General features: G+C 35.3%; 1 protein-coding gene and 2 long non-coding RNA genes across 13 annotated transcripts; 1 reads left to right on the top strand and 2 right to left on the bottom strand.

The window, feature by feature from the left end:
* The first annotated feature begins 209 nt into the window (after nucleotides 1-209).
* LOC136344980 (uncharacterized) lies at nucleotides 210-6,901 on the top strand. Of its 10 annotated transcripts, none has more exons than XR_010733074.1 (8): nucleotides 210-600; nucleotides 783-1,234; nucleotides 1,299-1,534; nucleotides 1,707-1,859; nucleotides 1,980-3,866; nucleotides 3,921-6,234; nucleotides 6,326-6,528; nucleotides 6,637-6,901. It is a non-coding gene; the product is annotated as an uncharacterized lncRNA (long non-coding RNA). The 10 variants fall into 10 exon arrangements; XR_010733072.1 differs by lacking the exon at nucleotides 1,707-1,859 and having other exon boundaries at nucleotides 215-600; nucleotides 783-1,029; nucleotides 1,079-1,234; XR_010733073.1 differs by lacking the exon at nucleotides 1,707-1,859 and having other exon boundaries at nucleotides 216-600; nucleotides 783-1,029; nucleotides 1,110-1,234.
* LOC136344982 (uncharacterized) lies at nucleotides 1,068-2,100 on the bottom strand. The gene is made up of 3 exons (XR_010733077.1): nucleotides 1,971-2,100; nucleotides 1,626-1,745; nucleotides 1,068-1,571 (listed from the first exon to the last, which is right to left on the bottom strand). It is a non-coding gene; the product is annotated as an uncharacterized lncRNA (long non-coding RNA).
* Nucleotides 6,902-15,962: 9,061 nt separating the features above from the next.
* LOC136344973 (uncharacterized) lies at nucleotides 15,963-20,669 on the bottom strand. Of its 2 annotated transcripts, none has more exons than XM_066292918.1 (10): nucleotides 20,490-20,669; nucleotides 19,649-20,424; nucleotides 19,113-19,597; nucleotides 18,860-19,056; nucleotides 18,514-18,804; nucleotides 18,412-18,465; nucleotides 18,178-18,358; nucleotides 17,962-18,113; nucleotides 17,715-17,914; nucleotides 15,963-17,664 (listed from the first exon to the last, which is right to left on the bottom strand). In XM_066292918.1, the coding sequence occupies exons 1-10, from the start codon at nucleotides 20,511-20,513 to the stop codon at nucleotides 16,185-16,187; spliced, it is 3,840 nt and encodes a 1,279-aa protein (XP_066149015.1). In that variant the 5' UTR covers nucleotides 20,514-20,669; the 3' UTR covers nucleotides 15,963-16,184. The 2 variants fall into 2 exon arrangements, with proteins under 2 accessions (XP_066149015.1, XP_066149014.1); XM_066292917.1 differs by having other exon boundaries at nucleotides 15,966-17,664; nucleotides 17,962-18,122; nucleotides 20,490-20,668.
* Between the last annotated feature and the right edge of the window lie 132 nt (nucleotides 20,670-20,801).

The following is a 20,801-nucleotide window of genomic DNA, read 5'->3' on the forward strand; positions in this document are numbered from 1 at the left end:
TAGTCCGAATTTAAGAAGGTCGCAAGTGTTCACAATAAACTGGAAATAAGTTTTATCCGAAACACCGGAAGACGACGCATCTTAAACCTTAAAATCGTCGATGACGTTTTGTCTGATACTTTTTCGTTACCATGGTAACCTTAATCGAAACAACCTTGTGGCCGATGTTCTTTTTTCTGGAATTTACGGGTTTTTATTTTGTTTAAAAGTCAGGAACACTTATTTACATCTCAACTCCAGGAAAAGACTTATTATAGTACGAGGTTGTCACGATTAAAGGGGACTCTGGGACAGAGTCTGAGAAACTGTAGCGACGCCCTACGGACACACATCAGATATTATTTTATTTTTCTCTTTTATATTGAGGTCAAAATCAGTGCTCACTGTGATTTGTCCCGAAACAAAAGATTTTCGCACATTGCACAATGTCAACGCCATTTGCACCTGCAACCTACGAGGCATGGTCACGAAATCGATACGCGAAGCATTTTAATAGCTCATTTTCAACGAACCAGAATGGGCATTTAACAAGATTTTTTATGAAATATTTCTTATTATACGCAAATCGTTCCGTTAATCGATTGTCCGAGGAAAGTTGAGGTACATAGGAGTGTGATTCTATAACATCCGAATGTATTTTTAGAGCGGTGTAATGATTCCTGTAGCTTTCATTGTTTTTCGTAAATGCTGCATTTGAACGTTATTAACATTATTACGTGTAAATATTTACAAAATCCAGACGCGCGATTTAAATGGTAATTCATTAGTGTATGTTGTTTTAGAATGAGAAGTGAATTCTTACAACCAACTAAACATACACGCAGATATCATTTTTGATTTCCATTAGTTTAAGATCGGTGAAAAAATTGAATGATATCGTTGCTGTTGAACTTTGATGTAGCTAACAGGAAGTCCGGATTACATCAAGAACTTCGATTATTGCACAACACACCCTTAAAACAGTCACAAGTAAATACAGCAATTCGAGGATCGTAGAGTCACTAAATAACACAAATCATCAACAAACAGGTATAAAATCCGCTTACATAAGTGAAAATGTACTTACATATCATCACAGAGTTTATTTGTTCAAATATGCACACCTTCAGCAAAAAGGATTTTTTCCTATACATAGTGCGACTATAAAAATCTCGGTTAGTAACAAAACTATTTTAAAAATACAGTGGTAGAACGCAAAATAATTTCATTGGATGGATAAACGCATTAACCATGGGTGAGTACCTGCAAATCATATAATCAAGGGATAATGTTATTCTACTTGTCTAATCTTATCTAAGCGTTTATGCTTAGACAGTTATTGTTAAACAGATACAACGTGAATAAAAATAAGACTGTAACATGGTATGGTCTAGTAGAGGTCAAGTGCAATAGACCCAATTGCACCAATCGATATACCGATTTTTACCTGTAGAGCCAATTACCTTCTAAAGCCCTTTGTGAATAAGACTAGGACTCTCGTTCATTCCTGAACACCGTTACTGTGTGTTAGTCTGGGGTGCAGAGCAGTTCACTGGTAAGTACGTGTAGGTTTTCCCAAAATCATTGTGAAACTGCAATATAATAATTCCTACTAAAATCAATAGTCACAATGGATTAAAACCCACTTATCTATTAGTTATATTGCCTTGAGCCATTTTCCTATGAAAGCCCTTAATGGAAAACTATTATAAACATTATATTCTTAGGTCGAATCAAAAGTAGACAAATAAGCTCATTTGGGGGTTCTAAAACAAATAATGGTACCTGGAACAAATTTTTGAATAAATAAATAAAACTGGAGTTTAATATATTCCGGGAATGATTTGGTTAAAACTTAGTTGATACAGGCAAGAGCTGGAGTAAGTTCTGTTTTCTCCATCACTACTTATATTTCAACCAACTTGGCTTAAAGCCAAAAGTCGATATTAGTATAAAGTGGCCATAATAAAACTAACATTATTTTATTTTACTACTTTCAGACTTAAATTAACTAACATGGATTCTCCAGTAGAAGAGTGCAACCCGGACACCCAAAACGGATCGTCATCAGGCGTTTCGGATTCGAGCACCGGTTCCTCAGGGGGCGAGCCAAAGACCAGGTCAAAACGACACATCGCGGACGTACCTCCTCAAGACAACGTCGGTCCTAATGGGAATGTTGATGAAATGTTTTAATCGGCAGCTGTTTGCATAGTTATGTAGGTACTTACAATATAAGTGTGGGTACTTGTTCACAATATGTATAGCTCAAACTGGAACAGTTTCGCATCAGTAAGTACAGAGATATAATCACTGTTCAGTTATTGTAATTTTACGTTTCAATATTTATTATAAAGGAGTTAAGATCAGACGTAGTCGTAACTTTATTGTAAATAAATGGAAATGTATGTATCAACATTAGCGGATGAGGATTAGCGCTATTACCAAAATTATCAACTATTATCGACCACGGGGAATGGACTTTATAATATTGCTAAAAAGAAACATATTACTTTTGTGATTAGTTAAAACCCGAATCACCGTGTACAGATCTGCCCCATTTATGACCCACAACATTTTCATAGACATTTTGTATGTCCTTGTTGCTACTATATCAATATCCTGGTAAAATTAGCAACGGATTCATTTGTAATGGAGATAGCGAATTTACTTAAAATAGTCAAATTTGATTTTATTATTTAAGGTTTAAGCACAGTTTTTTGAACTACTGGTTACTTCGTCAGCAAGATGATCCGCATAGAAACGATGAAATCAGAGCAGTGTATTAGTCAATTACCTCATCTTGCCGCCAAAACCGCTATAAGTTTGAGATACCGGGTGATTCATATCAGTAGTATTGAGTATGTCACTACGATTTTTTCTTTCACTATTCTCAGTAATCGTACGCAATGTCTCCGACTATCGACCTTTTACACGCATTCTTCGATAATAACGCATGTGGCCTTTAATTACAAAAAATGTACTTTTCTTGTAATACAAATAAGTCGGCCTGAACGAGATTCATCGCATGTAGTAGCACCAAGCTGAGATTTTATGACAATGCGTTAATGATGGACTTTATTTTCGTTCCTGAACAAATATTACGTAATGTCGATATACGGGTTTGCTGACTGAAAGGGTTCAACATTTAGCAGCTTACAAATGATATTTAAAGAGGAATTCTTGAAAGTATGTAGGTAATATCCCCTTGGGTGTTACCTCACGCGTTAACTGCTCGAATAGACACCACAGATACGACAGTTCAATCTGCAATTGCCCTGAAAAGTAAAAAATCATCCTTTACAGTTTGTCTGAAGTATTCTTGGCACGGGCTCTTTGCCTCTTCCTCCCGCAGATTATCCTCAAGCAAAACAACTCAAGACCACTGGATACGTATGAGGGCTCGGGTTTTGTTAACGTGCTGATGAACCTAAATGTCACCCCTAATGTGTTAAAAATGATAGATTCCAATGAATACGAAAATAAGGAAGATAGTCGTTGAAGAATGTTCCGCTTAAGGACGTTGAAGTTTAATTTGTTATTATAAATAACGCATGAAATTTAATTTTTTAACAAAAGATATACATATAACATCAATTTAAAATTCATAAGATCTCCCGTGTAAACTTAACCAATATATTCGAAATGACCTCGAGCATATGTCTTCCGTGAAGTGCGTATAGTGGGTAACCTGTATCCCACGTATGGACTACGTTTCTACCGTTGAAGCTGATGTTTGCAATAAAAAATGATCTAAAAAGATTAATCATATTTTGCGTTGAACAATAGAGCTCTCAAACTCCAGCTAGCTTTAGATAACAAGATAACCAATATAAAAATAAATTGCCAATTTCACTTCAAACGATCTGGGCTAGGAGCACTAACACGTAAGTAAGTGTCTAGTTCAACAACCCTTGAATTTGACTATTACTATCAAATAGGCAAAATGGATCCTAATTCTTCAACTTCATCAGAGTCAAATTGTGAGTTTACACAAAACCAATCTACTGCTGTAGACACGTTTAACTCGCATAATGAAGACCAAAAGAAGAAGTTGGTAAAAAGGGAGATTGCGGATGTGCCCGTTGAGAGACGCCATGCTGATGGGGAAAAACAGGAAATGTTTTAATAAAATAAATTGACGTGAAATAACAATAATAAAGTGATTGGGTATGTGATGCATTGAGATATATTTGGTGTATTTCCCTCAAATTTAATTATGTTCGTTTTGAAGCATTGAATAGACGTTCCAAAAACTGCAAATTTCGGTTTGAAAATCTTGACCACATTTGTACAACTCGCCTAATAGATTAACTATTGTTCCGCAACATTTTACATCCACTTGAAATGAAATTTTTAAGGGCCACTTTTAGAACACTCGGTTAAGCTTCAGGTAAAACACTGCATTTAAGTTAAGATTTGCCTGCAGCTGGCACCTTTTGCACGAAACATGAAGGCCGTTTATAATAGCAAAATGACCACTAGTTCCATTTGGCAGCAATCTGTATGTAGATCTTAATCTGACAGTATATTATAAGCGTACGAAATGGTATACTAAAACTAACAATTCTCTATGAGAAAGGTGCAAATCAATCAACAGACGAGAATTGCCATTATGACTATAAATATATTGATAATAATATACATTGACAACTTAACTATTGTCGACAACGGGAACGAGCTCCGTCATATTGTCAAGAAAAAACATATAAGTTGCCTGTTTATCTAAAATATGAATCACTTCGTGTAAACCTAATCCATCTAAAGATTGCGGCACTTTTATACAATTTTTTTATATTTTTATAGCCACTATATCAATATCTTGGTGAAGTTACGAGGGGTTTGATATATTCGTTCACCGTCCCAGATTTAGGCCTACTAGAGCATGATATTTAGTTTGAAGTTGTCAGAAGCTTTAAAAATGGACCCAAAACCAAACTATAAGGCCAGGTTCTTTAAACTTCTTCTAACCTTGCCAGTAAAATAATTTCCTTAGAAACGATAAGATTCGAACATGGCATTAGTCAATTCCTTCCCTATCTTGCTGACAAATGCATATAGCTCAAGGATATGGAGATTAATATAGATTTGTGGACCTCTCGATAATATATATATATACATATGTGCAAACTGAAGCTAATATTTGCCTTCAGCTGGAACTTTTATTATCACATTTGCACGAAAAATGAAAGCCGTTTATAAACCAAAATTACGCTTAATTTTACTTGGCAACAATGTGTATGTGAATCTTGCCTTAATATATTGTAAATGTGTCCACATGCCGCAAGGGCGCTAAAGGCTCTTCCACACGATTATCCAATAATTTTTATTATAATGCATCAATATTACAACCAAGTGATGCGTTTTCAAGCATCTAGAAGCGTTGAAGTTCATTCATGAACATTTTTAGACCTATCGAAATTTCTAATGTCACCGTAGCAATCATAGCACCATAGAGCGTTCTATGCATGCTGCTGCGTGCGATAATCCTGAACTATATTGCTTGTGTAATCAAAAGCTATCATTGGATCATCATAATATAATGAGTATCACAACTCATCGTTATTGAGGAAAACATATTTTCATAAAGTGATCTAAAAATTATAAACATTTGAGTGTATGATAGCGATTCTACTATGCGAATGCTAACTACATATATGATGAACTCTTCTTGAAACCTGAAAAGAGAGATTTTTCGAAAATCTTGTTACTTTTTCTTCAAATTCCCATCAATGTTGAACTTAAAAAATTCAAAATCAAGATCTTCGTCTATATCTAGTTGTGTGTACTGACCCGCCGCTTATGCAGAAACAGTATATAAACACGACTAGGATCTAAGCAAGTACCTTTCCCCTAAAACAATGAAGTTAAAGCCTGAAGTACTGAAAATTTAATTTGAACGGTTCTGATTCTTCTAATGAGATTTATTGACAAGTGTACCTACCTCTATAGCTGCCTTACTATTATTAATTTATTTTATCGCTTTTAGATCCACTAACGTTGTTCTACATCAAATATCTATACATATTTTTTTATATCTAAGCACGACTATTTATGAACATTTGCAATACGTCAATTACAAAATTTTGCATGATTTTTACCTCTCAATGCATCATCGTCAGTTTATTGAATAAGGGCCCCATTCAGGTCTGGATTTAGATAACAGATATAAATTCCCTATTAAAAGAAGCACGAGTCGCCAGGAGCCTAGTACTACATAGCCTCTCATTGGGAGCATTAAAAATAGTAAAAAACGTAAGGCGTTTTTTATTCAATCTAGAGTGAATATTTTTTGATATCAAAAATCTAAAAGACGCAACTTCTCTAGATAGGTAGTTTATTTCAGACCATCCTTCTCATATTTCAAATGGACTCTGAGACTACAGGGTGCACCCCTGCAAAAGTACGAGATGCTGTTAAATGGAAGATATATCCTGAATGTGCGCCACAAAGACCAGTGAGTCCTAAATATCAAGGTGCCATCGATGTATCTAAGAATCCTAAAACATTCTACGACGGGACCTATACAAAAACCTTTTAGAACAAAAGGTGGGTATTAGTGGTTTAATTCTTGACAATATGATGACGGATATTTATGTGGTTGAAGCAAATTTTTCCCACGTCAGGTATGTAAATGGCTGGTTTTGTTGTTCGTAGATACTCCAAGATAGGTCCAGATGCATTTGATGTTGCTCTAAAAAAATAGGCTATATTACAGGTAGTAAAGTGCGTAAAGTTTAGTGTTTTATGGTAAATTTGTAGTGCTTAACTATTTTTTTTATAATTATGTAACAAATTGCTTGGTATTCTTTTGACATTAGTGTTAGGAAGTGTTGTAACATTGTAAGTGAAATATTATTGAAATTCGTGAAAGAGTGTAATTTTCCATGCTACATGTTACAGTAAACATTTAAAAAACAAAGATGGAGGTTTATTTTAATATCGTAAGTCCACATTCAGCTATCCTAAATGACAAAAAGGCTCTGCTCTTTTGTATTACAATCAACACCAAAACCCACATTGGAAGATGCTTCGTCAAGGTCATGTTCATAATCCTCTTTTATTCCGTATGGACATATTTTCAAATTTCACGATAGCCTATTGAAATTAGTAGAATTAATCATTTTCCAGAAAAAAATGTGTCCCGAAACACATTTCCAAATACTCTGTATAATTGGATAATATCAAGCAACTGAGATTACTGCTGATTCTTAAGGTTTACAATTTCAATCGGAAATAAGATGGATTCTAGATTAGACTTAAGGTAAATTATAATCAGTATTTGTTCATATAGCCATGCTTACAATTACAACCTGCCCCACCATTGGCGTTCATTATTTGCTCATATTGCACAATGTGTGCATAACGATACCCAAAAAACTAATGATATAAGAACGATAATTTTTTCACCTAATGAGATAGAAGGGAGGCCAGTAACATATCTCATTATCGCTTTGTGATGATAATAATTATAGCCTGACAATGCTAATTAACGACTATTATTATCGTACACACATTATAGTTTACCTAATGTATTACTAAGGGTACTTAACTTATCGCGATGTGTGCGCCCGTAGATAAGAGCATTGAGTAGGTTTTGACTGATAAAACGAAGAACTTTACTGGGAAACATGGTGTTATAAATTACACATAGATAGTTCTTAATTAACGAAGGTATGGAACTATTGCATGAAGTACTAGTATTCAACATGGATATTACATTATTGATCAATTAAATTGTTACCAAATCTTGAAGGAAATCCCGTGTAGGAAATAATCATATAGATGATCGCCAATTAGCATCAATACAATTACTATACAAAAGGTCAATAAATGGGGATATCCCCGCGTTATCTTTGATTTTATCACTGTTTTAATGTCACAATAAATAGGTACTTTTCAGCAAGGTTTACTAATCTTTTAATAAGTGTGATCATTTATCGATCGAATCATGCCTCAGAAACAGCAAATGAAACTTTGCCATTAATAGACGCGATCATAAATCAGAGAAAACTACTATTCATTTCTCAATGTGATTGCTGTTTCCAAGCTGGGTTATTCCAATATGGACGATGGATGATTCCGTTAAATTAAATAAATTAAAAAACGTGGCAAAGAGATCATTAGTTTAAATCGTTTATGGCAGGAATGTGCGTGTGTGGAAGTGGAAATGCTTGGGAGATTCGAACATTAATCGAAAAGAAGCCCTGATAAATTTTATTCTACACACCCAGATTCATCTCAATATGGCAAGTGCGGGCAAAAGGGGCGATGGTGTCGCTATCTGAAGCGTGAGATGGGAACTGTTGTCATCAAAATAAGAACAAGATACGCCTCTGGTTTCAGTCAATTAAAAATAATAAATGCAAGTTTTATGTACCAAATATGAGATTGTCGCACTGCATCAGATCACGAACTTCTTCAAAAGTTTCAAGACAAATTTTCAAAATTCGACTTTGCCGTTATTTTCGTCGTTTTCATTTACATTTATCGTGATGGTTCTGGACAATGAGAAAGTTTCAAGTTTTGTAAATAGCGCACAAGTTAATGCATCTCTGTAAAATGTACATAAATATCCTGAACTGAACTAGCTATCCAAAGATGCCTGAAATGCCCTGGAAACTTTCCCCACAAACCACCATATGCGTAATAGATATGAAATCACACGAAGCGCACCTTCCCAATTCAGTTGTTTTATCAGCCATAATTGTCATTAGTGACATGTCCAGTTTTTCTGTACGTTCAGGTGCAGTGCTTATGCCACAATGTGCTTTATTTACCGACTTAACGGGGTGTTTGTGCATAATTGAAAAGTGCTGGGCGATCGGAAAATTTTTTTATTTCGAAATATCGAGATAATGGACCAATTAACAGGACTAACAAATGCACATTTTTCTTCAATTTGGGCGCGATCAGAAACGGACACGAGCTCTCTAGCGGGGCTGAATCGAGATTATTCCATAAAACGGAAGCCAAGGTAGTTATGGGTTGGACAATAACATTCGGACCACCCTGAGATCGCACAGTGCTTCCTAAAAAAATAATCAACAACCTTTCTAACTACAGCTAAGACTTATTGGTAACCGCTAATGATTTACGTTTTAAATTGTGTGCATAAAGACCAGCAAAAATGTGAGAAGTCCGTTAACGTGCCGCCACACGGTACAAGTGGTGCCAGCTAAATCCCTAAAAATGGGAGTCTGACGTCATACATAAACAAATACATAACAAAAATAACGTTAGGCAGAAGATGGCGTTGCCGCGTTGACGTGGATATAAGGAGACAGGTTTCAACAGGACAGAGTTCTAAGGCCGTAACCGGTAAGTTTTAAGCCATTCTCCCCACTACTTCAGCTCGATAAGACAAAAGGTAAGTGTCGTTTGTTTGTGGACCGCCCTTTTGGTAACTTCAGTACAATCTGATAATAAAAAAGCGAAAAAAACGAGAAAAAAAAACATTACTCAAAATGAATTTTACGACATTTTATGGAAAAAAGTCGGGAAATTCATCACTTACGTCCGAGGAATAGCAGGCAGAAAAATACAAAATTGAAATTTGCACGTAAATCTGCCTTGGCTCGTTCTGCTGATTGCAACTGATTAATATAAGTAGGGAATGAGTTGAAACCAACCCGTAAAAACAAGCCAATTCGCTTACTCAAGTATCAAAACCAATTCTCATTTTTATTTGTTAATTTAATTAGTTAAATAGAGTGATAAAAGAGGTATTAGCATAATTGCATTATTAAATTTAGGAAATGTGTTAAATAAACATCAGAATATTGAAGGAAAAAATTGGGTAAATATTGCACTTTAGATTAAAAATCCGTTTATGAGTTATCTCCCACGCATAGCAGAATTCCTAAATTTAGGAAGTGAGTAAGACGATTTTAAAATGTCCCAAAAATTGAACGTAAAAATAAAAGTCCTCGTGCTAGTTTTGGTGTTAATTTTTCCATTATCACATCGGAATTTGCATTATGTGCAGTTTTTCGTTTAAAAAGTGGAAATTTTTAAATTTACAAGTTAATTAAATAAAATAACCAACACTGCATTATCGAACTATGCATGACACAGTGATCGTGAGATAAATCTTGAGTACGATTTCAATTGAAAACGGTTATAAAATACCTCAACATGTTTCAGCGATGAATTAAAAATCATTAGTCATCAAACAATTTATTACAATAATAAAACCCTTTGGAGTACTTACGTACATTGTTGTTATTACGTCTTAATTCGTAGGAAAAGAAACACTAGAGTAAGTTCGGTTATTACAAGCACAATTATTTATTGTAATATACATGCGTTCATAGAACTAAAAATAAATAAAATAGTTTTTACACCAATAAAAATAAAAGGTACAAAATCACGTTTTTCTTAAGTTGGTAAGAGCGACTTTTACAATGACGATAAGAAGGAAGAACTCAGAACCTTCGTATTCATCAAATGGATGGTTCAACATGATGCAATCTCTTGTAGCTGCTTTTTCGCCCTCGCCATCGGGTATGAAGGTAGCAATATATCATCCTCAAATGGACTTTATTATCAGGCAATGAATCCTCCTATTCGGTTAAATATTATCAGAATCAAACCGTCTGGCCCGATACCCCAACCCTCTGGTACATCAACCAATTCCATTTTGTTAATAGTTCAAAAAAAATGTGTCTTTTTACATGCACATTTTTGTTAAAAGAAGTACAATGAAGAGCCGTCTACGTCGATAAACAAGGCGTCTGGAACGTCAATTATCATTCTGCAACAATTCACCTTCTAGGCAGTTTCCGGTACTTCTTCTTAATATAGTAAAAAATTTTTTCTCGTTTGGATTCCTTCGGAACACTGTGGGTTCTCAAGGTGATTTGACACTCTTCATCACAAATTGCACTATTTCGGGCGCGGTCACTGCCGGACATATTGACTACACGGCGATCAAACCAAGCGCGCTATCACTATGAATAGGTTCGACATTTTCGGGTGCGTTTGCAACTGTAACTGGTTTTGGAATGATTGGTTTATCGCGAATCAATCGCTTTTGTATACTGAATCAGGCTATAATAATTGACTAAAAAATGTGCTTTGATAACAAGATAAGACTTGTGGACACAAGTTTCGGTGTTTTTAATACCACGCGTCATTGTGATGAGATGATAAATCATCTAAGGAAATGTCTCAATAAGTACGTGATTAACTTAGTGCTGACATGTGTTTCCAGCTAAATGGCTTCGCTCAGTATAGAGAGAGGGCCAAAGTTCCGCATTCAGCCGTTGTGAGATTAGAGGAAATATATTTAATTAAAATGCTGGAAGACGCCAAATATTGTTTTTAATTGTGCAATTTTTCGACGTAACAGACATGCATACAGGGTTGTCCATGTAGTAGTTTTTTTTATCAACTGAGGATGTATTTGTTGCGCTTTTTGAGTAATTTTGCTTTTAACACTACGTTTCCAATAACCGCACAAAAAAGTCCATAGGTATGAGGTCAGACGATCTGGCAGGCCACTCTAATACCCACATTGCACAAATGTTTCAATAACTGTTCATTTATATATAGGTATCTTACATGAAATATGTTCAGAATATATCAAAGAACTCGAAAACCTCATAATAAACGTGGGGTTTCATAAGAAAAAAAAAGTGCATTTATCTACTACATGCGCAATCCTGTATACAGGGCTGTTAGGTCAAAAAATGCAAAACAAAAAACAATATTTGATCTGTTCCAGCATTTCATGAAAAATATTTTCTTCGATTTTTAACAATTTTATGCGGAATGTTTGTTTTTCTATGAACTGAGATACCGCTATACGAGTATACACGTGTTCGTATTAATGTTAAGTCATACAAAACCAGTCTGTTTTGGGATATATTAAATATTGAGTCATAATTCGCAATTTACTATTTAAGCTGAGGAGATACCTGATACGAATGAGTCAGATAATTAAATCATATAGGAGTAATTGTTGTGCTGGCATTATCAGTAAAAGTGCGACATTTCTTCACACACGAGCATTATTTCCGATTATTCAGTTAGCAAAATTTACGACTATGAATTACATCAATTTATATCACATTAGTGTGTTTAACATTAGCTGAAGTTAAATTTTGCCCCAGGAAATGGGTTGGAAATAGGGTTTCGAAGGTTGAAGTGATCGAAAAAACTCACATTTTTATTACTTCAACAAATTTAGTGCTTTAAAAAGTATAAATATGTAGGTAAATAGTTGTTTAGCATATTATCGAAAAAATTATCAACGCTATTTATCCAACGGTTTTCCTGCAAATTGAGTCATAATGTGCAGCAGAGTTTTGTCGAATGGAAGATAATAAAACTCTTTGAACCAAATTTGAGGTTTCTTAAAATTTTTTATAATTTTTTACATTTACAACTTGCATTAGCCATATAATTTTATTGTTTTCTTGGACAGTGACGCAAGCTACGGCTCTGACTTTCATCAATAAGGGATCATTATTACAAGTTTTTTTGACTCAATTTTGCGATTACCAAAGAATTGCTGTTTTTTTCCCTTTAACAAATTATTAATGATCTGAGACATATGGAGAGTAGGCAGGCCGCCCGCCATTCTGTCAAGAAACCGTGAAAAACTAGACCGAAATTAAATTTCAAGGTTTTCCGTTACTAAACAATTAGTCACCTAAACTCATAACACTTCCTAATGTTGTATCATTAAATCCGGTGATTGTACCATAATAATCTTAGGAAAACCGTTCACACTTTGATCCGTGATGTTCTCTGAGTAGCGTTTATTTAGAAATTTCCATTAGCGCCGGACAGTGATATTTACTTATCTGCAGGTTAGACATCAGAAAAAATGTACCTCTAATCAATAACGAAATCAATAAGGGTCATTACACTGAGATACACTTTGAGGAATATAATAAAAGGTGAGGTAATCGTTATGATGACTGAGACGATATGGGAATGTGGAAGATTTGTCGTTTGAAAATATTTTGAAGGAAATTGTATTGTATTCATACGCCCCTCATACCTATTGGTTCCCTTACAGATGTCGTGTTTTACCACAGCACCATTTTGCAGGTTGAAATTTCAAATGAAATAAAATGATAATTCCACAAAACCATTTGCAATGTTTGCTTTAATAAAGATTAAGGAACGGGAATTTGTTTAAAATTTCTGTTTATTTATCATATTTTATAAAATTCTCATTATCGCAACGGCGATCTCAATAGCAGTTACTATAGCATAATTGCACAGACACCTTTAGTAATCTATATCCGCTGCTTTCTAAGTAGGTCTACAGAGGAATTTAAAATCAATAGGAAATGATGGTTTTTTATTTATTAATAGAGGCAAAAACAGATAAAATTAATCAGTATTACCTACATTCCCTACCTATGCCTGAATAAAATGGGATCATAAATCATTCACAACTGCAGTGTATAGAAGATTTTTTCTGCTACTAAGTTGACCTAAAATAAGCATAAAAAAAATCCGAAAGGGCAGGTGTGTTTAGATTAAATTGATCTTCGATCGTTATATCAATGGTGAGCCACATGTAGCTCAGTATCAACCCAATCGTTCAACAGACCGAACAATGGTGTTCCTTTAAAGCGGGAACTGGAAAAACATGTTTACACCCAGGTATACGGGTTTACCTACATCGCGTCGTAGTGAATATGCATAAAAAGTGCGTAAACTTGGCGTTTCAAGAATTAAATTACATTTAATTGATAACATTTAGTTTTTTTTCTCTGTGGAGCATAATGCAAATTCAATGGAGATTACAGGTTGCTCTGACCAATTAGCATAACCGGAAAAAACCACTCCGTCGAATTGTCACTCTCTGCAATATTACGCAAAACCATCTCGTCATTCAAAAAACGGGTATTCTACAGTCGTCATGATGTGTCTAAAGAACTTAAAAAGGTGCTTCCAATGCCCTAAAGAAGATCGAGAGTGTAAAGTTGTGGTCGTGGATACGAAGTGCCTTGAATGTGCTAAAGACACCGGAAGCGATCAGTGCGACGGTGAAAAATCAGCGAATAAAATCTTTAAAAGTGAACCTAGACCAATTACTCCAAGCCCCAGTGAGATTTCTAGCACCAGTTCCAGTAGCGACGAATATAGGTTGGATGGTGGAGTCTTCAAACCAAAAACAAAACCAGAGAATAATTTTATAACAGACTGTCCTAAGCTGATCGGTATTGGAGCTGATGGTTTAACTATGGAAGTTTTCTAAGTTAAAAATAATGTTGCGATTCTTAATCTAATCTTATCATTCGACGGCACAACTCTGTATCGCCGGGAGATATCGGTGAAATGAATGTTGACGGCATCTCCATGATCGTCTCCTCCGCAGTCAATAGTAGGGAAGGAAACATGGAGTCAAACTATATAAAAAGTAACAAAACGGCCGAGTGTAATGGTGATAATAGAGCGTCTCCAGCAGTAGAGGTCAATGCTGGCAAATCTGACGAGGAAGTGCCCGACAAAGGATCTACATCAGCGACCAGCCATGATCTTACAAAAGATGTTCTCGACGGTGCTTCGGCACAGAAAATCACCAGTTTCCAATTTCAAAGTGCCGCACCGAAACCAGCGTTTACACGCAGAGGGCGGATGCACAAACCAAAAGTGTCACAACCTAAAACCGAATTTATTATGGACTGTCCTGAGGCGTTTGCCATTGGAGCTGATGGATCGACGATGGAGATGTTCAGAACATTGGATATCAAAGACTAATTTTCACTGAACAGTGTTTCGAGATTTACGAAGTCTCTCGCCAAGGTATTGTGCTAATGATAGCAGATAGACTCGGATAAATTTATGTCATCGAATGTTTATCATTTTGGAGTGAAATGTGTAATTAATTTTAAGATAGATTTGGAAATTATATAAGGAGCATGAATGATAGATATGGTGGCTTGTACTACAGCAGCGAGGATTATCATACAAATAACATAAATTTGTAAGGCATGCTGATTGACTTTTGGAGGTGCGTGATCGAGACGATATGTTTTTAAATGTATTAGATTTAATTTATTTACATATTATAGAAATATTTATTTGTCATGTAGTTAGTTTCCAGTTTTACTGTATTTAATAGCTCCTTTGTTCGCCATGGCCAACGAACATATAAAATCAACAAAAAGGGCTTCGATTTTCTTTTTTGTCCTGAGATTTCGACATTCCCTCTCGTTTCTGCTGCGACTAGCACTGCTAGCCCGGACCATCAGATACACATAACATCCATCATTTTTGATTAAATAAACATTCCTGGGCAAATTCAACTCTCTCAGTCACTCGAACTTATCGCAGACTAGTAGTTTGCCCGTATCGAAATTATTAAATACAAAAGAAAATAACACAAAATTTGTGCTCGAGGCTTATTCCTCAACTTCTCTTGGATCTTTCAAATTACCCCCGGAAACATTGCGAGCAACTTTTCGGCCTTCGCAGGGCTAAAACGAAATCCTCATTTGTACGCACAAATCGCCTTGAATTTACCATCTGTGTATTTGGGGCGGTGCCGTGACGATGTAATTTCTATATCTAGGATGATTAGCTAGCGGATTTCCATGAAAAGCGAGGCTGCGCATCTTTCTCAGAGGTCCTAGTTTGTAGATCTCTATCAGGTCGTTGAAGGAATTGCCACGAAAGCGGAGAATTTCCAGGCTAAAAAACTTGAAAGAAACTCTAAGTATGAATCAACAGTAAGAGCTGTTAAAGAGCACCTTCGCAACTTCTGTAATATAATTAAAAGAGAAATCGAGCCGGTGTGCTAGCACTGACTAGTTAAAAAAAAATTTGGTTGGTTTAGCTATCAAGACAGAGTAAGAAATCACTCCTCGGTGCCTCGGCCAAGAACTTTGTCAAATGTGATGTATCTTACCTCTTCCAGGCCCATACTGTAAGGAAGAATTTTCAATAAAAGAAGCTTTCACTTAAGGTCACGTCTGGGGATGTTAAAAAAATATATAGTGATACATACTACAATAGATACCTTTAATAGCTTGGAAATTCTCCGAAAGGAACATTGGCGGGTTTAGAGAATTGCAGCTTCTCGAGCTCTCCATAAGAAATAGCCACGACATGCCCTAGGACGTTGGGAAATAAAATTAGCTTCAAGATAATTAAGATCGATATGTGACTCATTGCAAATTACCTGGGAAATTAGGTGTAGCATTTTTAGCGGAGAAATAATATCGATTAATAATTTTTCATTTTAACAAACATATATTTTCTTTCTTTAATTCATAATAATTCAACTTCCTCCTTTCACAAAACTCTCTTAAGAATTCCGTCACAGCCCTCACAACCAAGTCTAAATCCACATGAACTTCTTCTTCAGCCTCGTAGAAAGTTCCCATATTACTTACTTCTAGTTTACGCTTGGTGTTATTCATTTTGTTAACATCACTCACAAACTGAAAAGCTGCCCAATCGTCACCTAAGAAACTACTCAGAAATCTGTATTTCAAAACATCCTTCAAGGCTCGTACAGGGTTGGGTATTGAGGACCTTGTGATGAACTCTATGAAGTGCCAGTGCCCATGGTTGATTAAGAGCCTGAAGGACAGTGTTAGGATTTGTCTGTTGATACAGTGGCATTGAAGGCAGTTCGAGTAAACATACTGTAAAGTCCGGGAAATGTCTTCACTTATCTCATCATTTAGATGTGATTGAAACTGCCTTAAAGTAGATTTTGCTAAATTTTTATTCTTAGCTGGATCAACAGGATTAGTGGAGAGGATTAGATGGTAAAGGCAGGTTTCGTGAATATTTTTATGCTCAATTTTAGGCATCAATAATTTTAGTTCAGACACAGTTTTAAGTCTCTCAAATATGAGTAAATAAATCTGAAAATAGCACATCCATAAATAGTTACTTTTTGGTTCACTGTGGGGTAAATTCTTAAGTAATGAGAACAGAACTTCATCTCCTTGTTCAACATCAAGTTTGTCAAGAAGCATACACAAGACCTTCACTTGTAGACACTCGGGAATAACATAATTCCCCAATAATTTTACAACTGAAGGCAAATGGTCTTGCATTAATATGGGAATGTAGTTGTTTAGCCACAATCTGTGCCTATAGTTGCTGGTCAAATGCGACTGCAGCCCTTGCAAGACAATTAAGCTGTTTTTCCTAGACAAAAGTTTCAGCAGCATCAAATCAAATTGCTCCGGGTTACTACAGGCACTTAAAAATTCTGACAAACTTTCGAAATCATACTTGCAGTTTCGACTTAATTCCTTCAACAAAATCATAAAATTCCTCAAAGTACCCTTATTCCGAATAAGCCCGAAATTTCGTATGACGAAATCAACTACATGACTAATGACCTGTGAAAGTTCCCTCTGTAGGCACAGGGACACGTAAGCCCTTGCAGCAAAAATTCCATACACATCTGGGTTATCAAGTATTATTGTCGTGAACACACTTAAAAAGGCCTCTCGAGTTACCACAATGATCTCTGATGGAAACGGTAGAGGTCTTATCTGAGACTCAATGAAAAACTGCATAACCACCAAAGAAGAGTCTTTCAAAGGTACTTGAATTAATACTTCATAAAACATACGAGCCAAATGAGGAAAGAGGAGGAACAGATCTTGAACTGATTTAGAACGATTACTGGCACTCGTGTGGACCCCTAGGAATCTGTCGATTAAGGCCTTTTCCAGCTGGATACACGCATTGCTACAAAAGACAAAATTCTCACTTCAGACCCAAAATAACCAAAACCTTACCGCACGCTCCAATTGCGATTCTCAAAGTGTTTTACGCACATTAAAATTGCATCAAAGGCATATTGCAAAGTCCATTCATACAAACTGTTATCGGACATTAACAGCTCCAAGCAGTAGAGAGTTGCAGCCGTAGTTGCGTTTGATTTGCTTTTATCTGACAGAATTCCAAATAGATGCTTCAGAGTTGTAGTTAAAATCGTCTGAAATAGTCTGTATTATTTTGACTAATAGAGTAACAAAAAAATACCTTCTCTGGGGAGGCATCTGACGAGCAAAGAGCGTGAATTACCAGCCGAGTTTCAGGATTTCTGCGTATAGTTAGGCTTTGCAAGGGGGTAGTTTGGTTCAATTTTGACAAAGTGCTAAAGAGCAGCGTTGTTTTGAAATTTATCATTTGTACTGTAATTTCTGTAGATGAGTTTATTTAACGTCTGCAACATTCTCAAACTTACTTTCTACCTACCTGAAAGGGAATTTGCATCTTCGCCTATCATGACAGCAAAATGCTTCAACAATTCCGAACTAATCATGGTAGGTCTCTTCATGCTGGAGCATTCTATTACTTTCACTACTGAATCCATTACATAGAAATAGTTCTCCATGCTCCATGCGGATTTATTTTCGATCAGAAACTGGCAAAGGTTCTAAAAGACACTTTTGCATTGATTGATACTCAATATTCTAAAGGACAACTTACATTATATAGAGCTTCAAAAATCTTATCAGACCTTGCCTTCAGCATATTAGAGTTCTAAAACAAAAAACTGTGAAATAGCACTTCTTTCCATGCAAAACATACTTTGTTCTCAAACTTTTCCACCAATAAATCAGCAACGATTGGAAAACAAACGGAACAAATCCACTTTGCATTATCTTTATTAATATCGTCATCTTTCACTACTTTCGATACTTGTGTCAAAGCAATCAATATAAGAGCACTTTTAAAAATGTCTCTTATGGTCAACTCTGTTTCAAATTGAAACTGTAGTTGCTTATGTAACATGATTAAAAGAGCTGCATTTAACTCTTGAGATTGCTTGGCATTGATTGAGGCTATGCAAAACACCATGTTCCTTACTGAATCTGAGGCCTATAAAAAGAGGTTTTAATATCCCTGACTTTTTCATATTAAAGACTTTTATAACCTGAATAGAAAGTGCTGTGCATGATTCTTCAATAAAAGTGAGCAGGAAGGTGTTGGTCAGTGTTATAGGAGTATCAATAACTAAAACTGCTAATTTGGATAATGCTGAATCAGAACCGTTTCTTTCTACAAGAGTTTGCTCAATAAGGGAATGAAGATGATTGCTCTTTAATTGGTTACTAAACATTTCTTTATTAGCTGCAAAAACCTAATATTGACAAAGAAAACTATCAACTTAATTATTACTGCTTTACCAAGCCATAGATCGCTCAAAATTTGGGCTCCTAAATTTCTCCTCCTACTCTTTAATAAGGAAATACTGAACAAAAACAATTCTTGCACAAATTTAATACATCCATCACTTTGGACAGTCACAACATGACTTAAAAATCTTTGCAAAGCTTTGGCTTCTTTGGCATACAAAACATGCTCTCTTTCTTCTAAATATTTTCTCACCAATCCCAGTTCATTTTCACTGATTGTCATTGAGCTCTTAAATGAACTTCCAATGATTTCCAAGGCCAGGCCACAGTTGGCTTTAGAGTTTGATAAACGCTTAATTAAGTGCCAATCTTGGCTGTTGTATTTGGTTATGAAAAATTTCTTTCTGGTTTCAAACAAGATGTAACCTTTCAAAATATCCAAAACATTCTCAGCAGATAAAAATGTATATGCTTTTGCTTGATATGCTTGAACAGTGTGGGGTATCCAGTATTTAAGCAAGCTCTGTAAAAATTCGCTATAATTCAGTTTAAAACTCAATGTCTTTTAAATTGGACTTAACACTTACCCGTGAATATCAATATTGCAAAAACTAACTTGGAAATGAGGCCAAATTTTAGAGGCCCAATGATCAAAATCACTTTGCTTCAGCATGTCTTTATAAAGTAAACCACCCTCTCGGTTTTCCACGTTGTTGCAAAACATTTCAACAATTTTTTCAACTAATACTTTCGAATCTAAAGTTTTAAACTTCAAATTGCTATGAGAGTTTATAGCTCTAACTGGTAAATAACATAAAAAGGACACTTTCTCAATTCCTGGGATTGAGAGGCTTTTTTTTGCTATTTTTTCAGCATATTCCTTGAAACCCTTTAATGGGGAAGAGGCTACTAATTGTGAGAATCTAAATAATGTTACTACAAATTTTTTTTCAGAATCAAAATCTAAAAATTTTATTAAAATTATCACAAGTTTTAGTAAGTGAATTGATTCCTTGCGCTCTGGGCGGAAAAGTGCCATTCCTTGGCTCATTGCAAAAGAATAATAATGTTTTAAACACAACAGAGAGGAGTTACAATGATTTAATGAAGAAATTAGGATTAGTTTTGAAAGCCAAGGATCATGGATAAATATTTTGAATCTGTTTATAACAATGTTTCTATCTTTGTCAATAGATTCGAGATATAGGGGTACTTTTGTATTTTCATCAAGGGCTCCAATGCCTTCTAAACACCGATACATGGAGGCAATATGTGAGGTCAGTTCTGATGGTAGTAACAGTTTTTTATTCAGCTGCATTATATGAGTCAAATAGCTTGTACATTGAGTAATATCTCCGGGATGCTATAAAGTTAAAAAAGAGCTCAGAATTTATACTGAATGGGAGTCTTTATAGGATATCTACTTACTAAGTGGAAATCTTTGTTCATCATTGCTGAATAATTGAGGGGCCGATTTATAGGTAGACTTTAACGGGGAATTATGCTACTTGGGAAAAATCATGAGCTAGCTGTTAAATGTGTAAAATTCTAATAAAAATAATTATAGAAAATGTAAATATAAAATGAGGTTAGTATTTTTAAAATTACCTTAATAAGGTGTTTTCACTTAAAATACATCCACATTGAAGAGGGTTTGGATCATTACCCATATTTCTCATCCTTTGCTTGGCTGCAGAAAGACAGAGACAAAACGTTATCTTCATTGTTTGTACAGAGTGT

Source organism: Euwallacea fornicatus, chromosome 18, assembly GCF_040115645.1.
Source record: "Euwallacea fornicatus isolate EFF26 chromosome 18, ASM4011564v1, whole genome shotgun sequence".
NCBI classification, from domain to species: domain Eukaryota; kingdom Metazoa; phylum Arthropoda; class Insecta; order Coleoptera; family Curculionidae; genus Euwallacea; species Euwallacea fornicatus.